Source organism: Vombatus ursinus, unplaced genomic scaffold, assembly GCF_900497805.2.
Source record: "Vombatus ursinus unplaced genomic scaffold, bare-nosed wombat genome assembly UNPS02014859.1, whole genome shotgun sequence".
NCBI classification, from domain to species: Eukaryota; Metazoa; Chordata; class Mammalia; order Diprotodontia; family Vombatidae; genus Vombatus; species Vombatus ursinus.
The window spans coordinates 5,410,445-5,420,553 of record NW_020954637.1 but is presented as its reverse complement, the minus strand read 5'-3'; the positions used below and the strand labels follow the sequence as shown (position 1 = coordinate 5,420,553).

At 42.9% G+C, this 10,109-nt stretch overlaps 1 protein-coding gene across 1 annotated transcript in view; it reads left to right on the top strand.

Annotated features, from left to right (window-relative positions):
• Positions 1-10,109, top strand: part of VWA5B1 (von Willebrand factor A domain containing 5B1) — a 77,168-nt gene that overhangs the window by 52,625 nt on the left and 14,434 nt on the right. Inside the window, exons 17-18 of the mRNA XM_027841327.1 lie at positions 584-721; positions 2,094-2,231. Coding sequence (XP_027697128.1) covers positions 584-721; positions 2,094-2,231 — 276 coding nt within the window. The remainder of the gene's footprint in view (positions 1-583; positions 722-2,093; positions 2,232-10,109) is intronic.

Here is a 10,109-nt window from a genome sequence, read left to right as displayed (position 1 = left end):
TCTGTATTCTAAGGGCCCTCTCAGCTCTGACATCCTGTGTTCTAAGGGTCCTCCCAGCTCTAACATTCTATGTTCTCAGGCCTTTCCCAGCTCTGACATTCTACTTCTAATGACTCTTCCAGGGTCAATATTCTCCATTCCAACATTCTCTTTTCTGTGTCCTAAGGTTCCTTCCAGTTCTAAAGTTCTATGAGTCTGTAATTATGAATCAAGCTGCTCTGGAAGTTCAGAGGAGGGAGTAATCATTATGGACCCAGGTAGTAAAGGAAGGCTTCCCAGAGGGAGCAACCATTGAGCTGGGCCTTGGAAGACAGGTAGGATCTGAATAGACAGAGAGGAGTGAATTGGATGCTAGCGGCCCAAGGAAAGGCTCAGAGAGAGGACAAAGAAAGAATATGTTTTCAAAGCAACCAATCTCTTGGCATATCATGAGTCTAAGAATACTAGAGTTGTGAGGGGACCCAGAGAGAGGGAGTGAATAAAGATAGGCAGGGTGGAGGGTATAACAGGAAAAGCTTCCAATTGGGGAAACTGTGACCAGAGCTTCTCCTGCCCTCAATCCCCCACTCCTACCCTTTGCCAGGTTCTGGCCATCGATACCAGGCAAATGCCGTGCACACCAGCAGAGCCTGCAATGTCATCAGCAAGTACACAGCCTTTGTGCCCATGGACCTCAAGAGCCGGGACTACCTGCCCACCATGGTGGAATACACCAGCACAGGTAAGGGGACTGGCAAGGGGCTGCCTACACCCAGGGGTGGGTCATGGGGATGAGGCTGGGGACCCAGAGAAGGAACACAATATATGAGGAAGGCTGTGGAGACTTTGAGCTCACCCCAGTCCTGCCCATGGTGTCATTCAAAGGGCACTAGATTTCAAATCACAAGACCTAGGTTCAAGTCCTACCTTCTAACTATATGGCCCTGGGCAAATCATTCACCTTTTTGAAGCTCCATTTCTCCATCTTTACTTACCTTCACCATAAAACTGTTGGGAGGAACACCTTTGAAAATAGTAAAATGTAGATAATAATAAACACTTGTATTGCCTACCAAACAAGGATGTTGCAGTATAAGGAAAGTGCTCTGTAAACTACAAAACACTCTAGAAATGTGATCTGTTATTATCAGTCCCAGCTCTGCCATTGCCACATAGCTGGGTGACTTTGGCTAAGTCCCTCCCCTTCTCTGAGTTTCATTTTTCTCTGATGTAAAATGAAGGAGCTGGGCTAAGTGATCTCTAAAGACTCCTTCCAGGGCTAATGTTCTTTGTTCTAAGTCTCCTAACTCTAACACTAATGTTCCGTGTTCCAAGTCTTCTAACACTAACAATCTATGTCCAGAGTCTTCCACCTCTAACACTAACATTCTGTGTTCTATGTTTTAACATTTCTTTTCTAAAGTTTCTTTCAGCTCTGACCTTCTATAGTCTAAAAAGCACCGTTCTATGGTCATCTTCATGTCTGGTATTTTATCTTCTCATGGACCTCCCTTTCCAGTTCTGACATTCTATATTCTCAAACTCTGCCATGCTCCCTTCTAAAGTCACTTTTAGCTCTGATGTCCCATGTTCTAAGGTCCTTTCCATCTTTGGCACTCTCCCTTCCAAGGTCCCTTCCAACTTGACATTCTGTGTTCTAAAGTTTCTTCCATCTCTGACATGTTCTCTTCTAAGATTCCTTCTAGCTCTGATTCTCTGTTCTAAGATGTCTGCCAGCTCTGGTATTCTGTATTCTAGGTCCTTTTTAGCTCGAATATTCTATGTTCTAAAGCCCCTCCAAGCTCTGACATTCTGTGTTTTAAAGCCCCCTCTAAGCTCTGATATTCTGTGTTCTAAGGCCCCTCCCAGCTCTGACATTCTGTGTTCTAGGGTCCTTTTTAGCCCTAACATTCTAGATGCTAACATTCTGTTCTATTCTCTTCCTCCCCACCCTCCAAACACACATGCAAGGCTCTAAAAGTCTATGATTCTTTGAAGTAAGAAGATGGGATGGTGGGTGGGTACCTTTGTGCCTTGCTCTCCATTTGACCTCTTTTCTCCCTACTCTGGAGACACTGGGATGGATACCAACCATCTCCCTTGCTCTTGTCAAGGCAGTTCATCCAGATCAAGCAGCTCGAGGACCTCAGTCATGGGGAAAGAGAAACAGAAGGGGTTAGCCATCAATCTCAAGCAAGCACAGTTCATCTTCAGGCAGGACCTAGTGATGGATGGTGGACTCTACAGCCTAAGTAAGACCTTCACCTTGTCTCTTCTCCGTTTCCTGGGCAACCTGCTCAGGAGGGCTCAGAGCCCTCTGGCTGAGCTCATTCAGGATAGATGGGGGGTGGGGGTGGGGCAGGGGCTTCTCTTCCTTTTATGCCCTGAGCTTAAACCTGAGAGCCAGTCTAGGTCAGGAGCCTCCTCCAGCAACAAAGGAGAAGCCTCCAGGGCTGCCTGCCTCTAATGGAAATAAAGAATGCATAACATAAAGAACTCTGGACTTGGAGACATGAGGTCTGCATTTGAATCCCACCTCCTGTCATTGCCAGCTGTATGACAGTAGGTTGTTTTACTAGAGCCTCAGTTTCTTCATCTGTAAAATAGAAATCATAATCCTTACCTATCTCATTGGGGTTTTTTGTGGGGAAAGTGCTTTGTATATCTTATAGTGTTATAGGAATGTGTAATTATTAGGAGCAGGGGCAGAGATTGGAACAGTGATTTCATGGTGAGTTTATTTTATTACAATGTAAAAAAGGCCTGGGATGGAGAGAGAGGAACCTAGTGTGTCCAGGTTTGATCTCAGCAGGGCCTGCCCTCCTCTCCCTCTCTCAGCTCTCATTTCCTGGCCCTCAGTCTCCAGGAGTGAAAGCTTAGATGAAAGGAAAATCTTGACCTTGTGGTTAACCAGTACAACTAAACATCATCCCCTACAAACAGAATCCCTTGTTGCCTTGTCCTATCATCACTCATGCCTTATCAAATCCTAGCCCTGGGTGACCTCTGCCATCTGCTTTCTCCACTTCTATTCAAGCCCAGCTAAGTATCACTGGAGGAAGTCACACAATCCTGCTGACTGGGGCCAGTGAGAATTGATGTTATCAAATATCAACTTGCCCTCTCTTCCCTGATTGATTCACCATTATTCTCCCCCAAATGGCTGTTTAAACCCTTCTCTTCTTTGGTCATGCCTCCTGTACCTTCCTCCCTCTCAGCAAAGAATCTTGTCTCCTACTTAATGATAGAGTCCAACCATCTTTTCCCCTCTTCTATACCTCAAAATTCTTCTACATCATTTTCTATTCTCTTCTCCTTTGTTCTGGTCTCCAACAAAGGGTTGGTCCCCATGCCTTCTCTTTCCTCCCAGAGCTTCCTCCTTCTAACATTCTCCACCCTCTCTCTTTATTCTTCAAATTCTGTATCTATTGGTTTTCTCCCTGCTTCCTACAAACATGCCCAGGTCTCCCCCAACCTTAAAAAAAACCATCTTAAGTAAAAACTCACATTCCCTCAAACTGTCCTTCCATACCACTCCTCTCTTTCAAAGTTATATTTAAATCTGTGAGCCTTGGAATGACTAGTCTCCCACACACCTCAGCACCTGGTAATCTAGTTTGGGTTGAGGATATCACCATCCATTCAGATGTCCAGATTGGCCTCCGAAGAGTCATCCTTAACTCGTTCCTGTCTTTATCCTCCCCTGGCCCCCCTATCTGACAGAGAGGAATCTATCAAAGGCAAAGGGGGAAAAAACTCAGACCCTGGTAATACTCCAAAAAGTGACCAAGAAAATATCAGTAACTTCTGGCCTACATGTCTGTTTTCCTATTTGTGCAAAAGTTTTACAAAGAGGGGCAGCTAGGTGGCGCAGTGGATAGAGCACTGGCCCTGAAGTCAGGACAATCTGAGTTCAAATCCGACCTCAGACCAAACACTTGACACGTACCAGCTGTGTGACCTTGGGCAAGTCACTTAACCCTGATTGCCTCACTAAAAAAAAGAAATAAAGCTTTACAAAGAGCATTTACACACGAATTGAGGACGTCCTCAGTGACAATGCTAGTGTGGAGTAAGCAGGCTTGTGAAATCAGCAGTCCACAATGGACCACACCTTTACCATCTCACAACTTACTGAAAGATGAAGAGAATATAAGATACCACCAGGCTTGTCGTTTGTTGATTACACGATTCCATATTAATCAAATTAGGTAATATGTACATTGTTTGGCAAACCTTAAAGAGATATATAAATGCTACCTGTTATTTGTTGTTGTTGTTACAAAAAAAGCATTGAACTCAGCAGAACAAAATGCCACCTCCCAGGCTCTTTCCCAACAAGCTGTCTCTCATCCATATATCAAGATATCCCAGGATTCCTTGGAAGATGCAGCAAAAATGACCCTGTTTTAATAACCCTCTGGTGATAAACATCAAGCAAGGCATAAAATAGGGATATATATCCATTTAATACCGTGATGGGAAAGATCCAGTATAGCAGTCTGAGTCAAGGACAGAACCCTGTGGATGGTGAGGTCACCCAGATACTCCTGTTTGTGGATAACCTTGTATTGGGCACCTCAAGTCCCAAGAGCCTGGGAGAATGCAGAAGCTCCTTGAAGAGATCTGTAATCACTCAGAGGAATTTGGCCTAAACATCCACACAGGAAAGATCAAGTGGTTGCATAATGTTTGTTGCCCAGAGTCCAACATGTGTCTGCATGAATACCCTCTAGAGCTTGTCCCACAGTGGGTGTTATCAGGGATGGATATCAGTGTGCATCAGGGACAGGGTGTATGAGGGATGGTACAGATCAATGAACCAGGCCCAGAGTTGAGAAGGAAAGTGGTGCGAATTGCTTTCAGGAAAATGCAGAGCTTGTTAATGGACTCCAAGTTTCCCATAATAGCAAATGCCCCTCTTTTCAATACATTTTACCAGTGTTACTGCATAGCAACAAGACCTAGAATATCACTGCCTCCAAAGAATTAGAGATGAACACCACCCAGAGGGCGAAGGAAAGAGCCAATGGTGGGTATTAGCAGGCTGCAATGTATAAACAACGAGGAACTCACAAGAAGAATAGGAATAAAGGATGTCATCAAAGAATTGTATGATAGAAAGAGTGAATGGATGGGCTGGACACATGGCAAGAGTGGACAGCCAAATGGCAGGTGGACAAGATGAAGCGTGGACAGCCACAGTGCACCTACTGGTACCCCACGGTGTTGGGGAAATTTTTTAAACATTTTGTTTTGTTTTATTTTCCCAGCATGTTGGTCAGACCCTCATGAGAAGTTTTAGGGAGGATATGGATGAGTCACACGGGATGGGCAGGCATGGAGGGTTTTGATCGGCAGAGTTGGAAGGAATTTTCAAATCACTGAGTCACAAATCCTTTTGAGCAGCCTACATCACAGACCTTTTGTGAACATTAAATAAGTTCCTTGTGTTAGGTGCTTTGTACAGCTTAAAGGTCTAGATTAATGTCAGATATAAGGAAGGGGAAAGAGAAAGAGGTGAGACAGAAGGAGGAGGGAAAGCGAAAGAAGGAAGAGGAGGAGGAAGAGAAAAAAATGAGAAGGAGGAAAAGAAGGAAGAAGGAGGTGAAAGGAGAAGGAGGAAAAGAAGAAGAAGAAGAAGAGAAGGAAGAGAAAGAGGAAAAGGAAGAACAAGAAATGGACTTGGAGCCAGAAGACACAGATTTAGATACTTAGTTCCTGTGTGACCTTGGGTAACTGCACTCTCTGAGCCTCAGTCTTCTTACATATAAAAGAGGATAATAATATTTATACTACCTACTTCACAAGGGTTTTGGGAAGAATTACTCTGTCAATCTTGGAGTGTTACAGAAATAGGAGTTGTAAATATTACACTGAAAGGGGTCATTCTTTATCTGAGATGGGGCAAGGGGCAAAGTGAGAACCCTCCTGGAGAAAAGGAATAAGTTCCAAAGAAGCCAGGGAAGAGTAAGACAACAGGCCCTGCTGGGTTGATAACAAAGTTTCTTCAGAGGCTGAAATCTTAAGGGGATGAGATACCAGGATGACTGGTTGCAGGTGAAAAAAAGACCAGGAAAACAACAAATGAATAATACCCAAGTAAACACAAAAATAGAAATTGGATGGAAAAAAGTTAATAAAAAAGAAAACAGAACAAAAATAACTATTGATGTGGTAAACAAAATTTACAAACTGTTATCTAATTTTATTTGTTTTAAAAGGAGGGAGAGAGAGAGAGAGAAGAAAGAAGAGAGAAGGGAGAGGGAGAAAAGGGGAGAGAGAAATTGGCTTCAAGAGCACAGACCCTGGCAGAGGTGAGGTCAATACTGGATTAGCCAGCAAGATATAGGGTGTATTTGAGGAGACGACCAATGCTTTGTTTGATTCAACTTATCTACCAAAGTTCTGGCTTTTTTTGCAGCTGTGTGCTATGATCCTGGGGCCATGTCCACAGACTAAAGTATTCCAGTAAGAATGTGAACGATGGGCGGCGAGTAAAGATGTAGGGCAGGGTTTACCCGGTGGGTGCAGGGACAGAAAAAGCCAGGCAATGGTCAATGGTCAGAGAAGGCAGAAGATCAAGAATCCAGGCAGGTGGGGTGAAGGTTAGGAATCTGAAGTAATCTGACTGAAAAGAGTGCTGATGTGAGGTATTGGCATTGATAATACCTTGAGATGAGCCAAGAACTTAGCCAGAGACAGAATCATGGCATCATAGAATTTGAAGCTAGAGTTGGACCTTAGCAACTATCAGACCAAAATCCCCACTTTGTTGATAAGAAAACTGAAGCCTAACTTCTGGTATACTCTTTGGAAGGCAGCATGATATAAAAGAAAAAAAATTAGCTTGGAGTGAGAAAGACCTTGGTTCAAGTTTCAACTCCAAAATTTACTGGCCCTGTGACCTTGGACAAATCACTTCTACCCTAAGTCTCAGATAACCCAACTGTAAAAACCATCATATATATACTTGTATACTGATAGAACTCAAGAGGAAGGTATATCATAAACCATAAATTTTTATAGAAATATAAGATTATGATCATTTCTTCCAGGGTACAATCATTGAGGAGGTATTGATAATAGCAAGTGTACCCAGAGTAGAGATCCTGGCTTTGTCCAACTTTGTAGAAAGGAACTAATGATGTTATGTTCATATTCATAGGTTCCTAGCTCTAAGTCTAGAAGAGACCTCAGTGGCCATATAGTTCAATCCTCCATTTTACAGATGAAGAAACTGGAGCCAAGGGATAAGTATAATGACTCACCTCAGGGTCACACAGATAGTGGGCATCAAAGGCAGGATTTGAACCCAGATCCTCTAACTCCAGAGACAGTGTTCTTCCCCCTATACCGCACTACCTAAATTCAATCATTGGAGTCCAACCATTAGAGCAAACTAGGTGGCGCAGTGGATAGGTCTGGGTCTGGAGTCAGAAAGCTCATCTTCATGAGTTCAAATTCATCTTCAGACACTTACTAGCCGTGTGACTCTGGGCAAGTTACTTAACCCTATTTGCCTCAGTTTCCTCGTGTATAAAATGAGCTGGAGAAGGAAATGGCAACACCACTCCAGTATCTTTGCCAAGAAAACCTCAAATGGCACAAAGAGTCAGACATGACTGAAACAACCCAACAACAAAAAAAAAAATCCTTCCCTCCTTGGCTCACTCTGCTTCCTCCCATTTCTCCATACCTCCATCCAAGGACCCAGAAGAAACAATAGCTCTACCTGTATTCCCAGTTATTTGTAGCCTGGGCCCCTGAACCAAGTATACACAGGATTTCTGTACTGAAGGAAACAGTTTTGAAAACATTGATGAATCAGTTCTGAAGGGATGCAAAAGAGGGGAAAATACCAGTTATACAAAAAAAAAATCTTAGGCTGTATCATCACAAAAAATAAAGGAGGTAAGCAAGAGAATACCAGTAACCACAGACTACTAATACATCTATTGTTCCATCTGTATGAAGTTCTTATATTAAAAAGTTGCATACCACAAGAAGAGCATCCTTAACAGATGGCATAGGAGAGTAACAGACTTCCACAGAAGATATTCCATGGATAGGCCACATCTTTACAATCACAATGAAGATGGCTAAATAATGTAGAGAATAAAGGATTCTACTGTATTTAGTGTTTGTTGGCTATTTTAAAAAATTGATTTAATAAAACAAAACCCCACCTTAAAGGTTCTGCTCCAACAAAAGTACCTTCAATACATGTTTCAAAAAATTTTTTTGAAAGATTTAATAGCAGAGTCAACTTTGTTTAATGAACATCTAGTTACTAATATCAAACAAGGCATGAAGCAGGAAAACAAACGCTCACCAAAAGTGTTTGTCACTGTTGTGGAGAAGTCTGATGTAGAATCCAGTTTCAAGAGAAGTTCCCTCTCCATGGTGAGGTCCCCCAAACACTCCTATTTATGGACAGCACTTTGTTGATTGTACCAAGCCTCAGAACTTTGTGGAATTTTACAAATGACATCCATAATCCATCTAAAGAGTTCAGCCCACCTATCCACACGGGAAATACCAAGTCAATGAAGAATGCCTAATGCATAGCTGGATAGATAATCCATGAGTACTTTCATCTTGGACAGACACTACTATGATCTAGGCTCCTAGTCAAAGAGGAGGAAGAAAGTGGTCTGGATTGTGTTTGGAAAGTGACACAGTGACTTTACTTTAATGACCTTAGCCTTAAGATAAAGGGCCATCTTTTTAGACCAGTATACTCCCAGTGATGTGATGTGCCTTCAGTCAAGGAATGACACAGTGACTCCAAAATTAAATGACACAGTCACTCAAAGGGCAATGTAGAAGTGCATGATGGGCATGAGGAGGCTACAGTACATTTTACCAATCATGGATCATGCCTGAGAATTGCTGTAGAAAACTGTATGACTGGGGAAAAAAAGGTAGGTCTATTATCAGGTGGGAGGGGATTTATGCAAGTATGGATTCTAATCCCAACTCTATAAACTGTTTGACATGTGAAAGTCATTTTAATATCTCTGAGTTTCAGTTTCTCAAACTATACAATGAAGGCATTGGGGTAGATGGTTTCTAAAGAAAGAGAGAGGAAGAACCACAGGACAGCCCATGTTCTCCTCTGGTTATCTATATAATGTCCAGAGAACTTGCTGGAGGCCCTTAACACCTTGGATGGACTCTCTCTGTGGTCCATTTACAGGAAGACGTAGACTCTGGACTACTAGCATGTATGAATTGTGATTGGCATCGTTGGAGGAGGAATGCCCACGATGGGGCATGTTTAGAGCATAGATCCATCAAAACATCAAAGCAATGCACAGTCTGCCCCACCAGCTTGTTGTCAAGAAAGTGTTTCATCAGCCTTGATTCACCTTAAAAATGTTTTTGTTATTATGGTTGCAGCCCTGGAAGCAAAGAATTAGGTCTTTTGATTACTGTGTCGGCCACTAGATGGCAGGACTGCCATCAAGGTGTTTGCGTTATGTGCCTATGAGACCGTGGTGACCTATATGTTGGCATAAACACGCTTAATTTTTCATTTGATTCCACTAGAAACGACCAATGGAATCTTGCCTTCTCCCCTGCCCTCTTTTGCCAGATGGACAAATAGGGAGGATAGGACACACTGATATCGTCAGGCTTTCCAAGTAATGTTTCTCTAAAAATGAGTGACCCCACAACTCCAAGGACTGACTCTCTATCCACCGAGCTGAACAACTTCTTTCCAGAAGGCTGAGAAAATTCTCAGGATGCCTAACTAGGGAGTGGCTAGGAAAAGCAATTCTAGAGATTACCGGGGAAGTACAGGGGATGTGGGCAGTAGTAAGTTTGGAACATAGAAAAGGGCTTACTACATCAAGAAATCATAGAACTGAAATGGGCCTTAAAAATAGATTGTTAAAACATGTGACAGTAGAACCTAGAATGTTAGAACTAGAAGGAACCATAAGACAGGATGTTGGAACTTGAAAGGACTTTGAAACTCATGAATGTCCGAAGTGGCAGGACCCTTGGGGTGGGGCGGGGGTGGGGATATGAAAGCTGGCAGGTACCTTAGAACAGAGAATGTCCAAGCTGGAAAGGTACTTAGAACACAGAAGATCAGAGCGAGAAAGGACTTTAGAGCA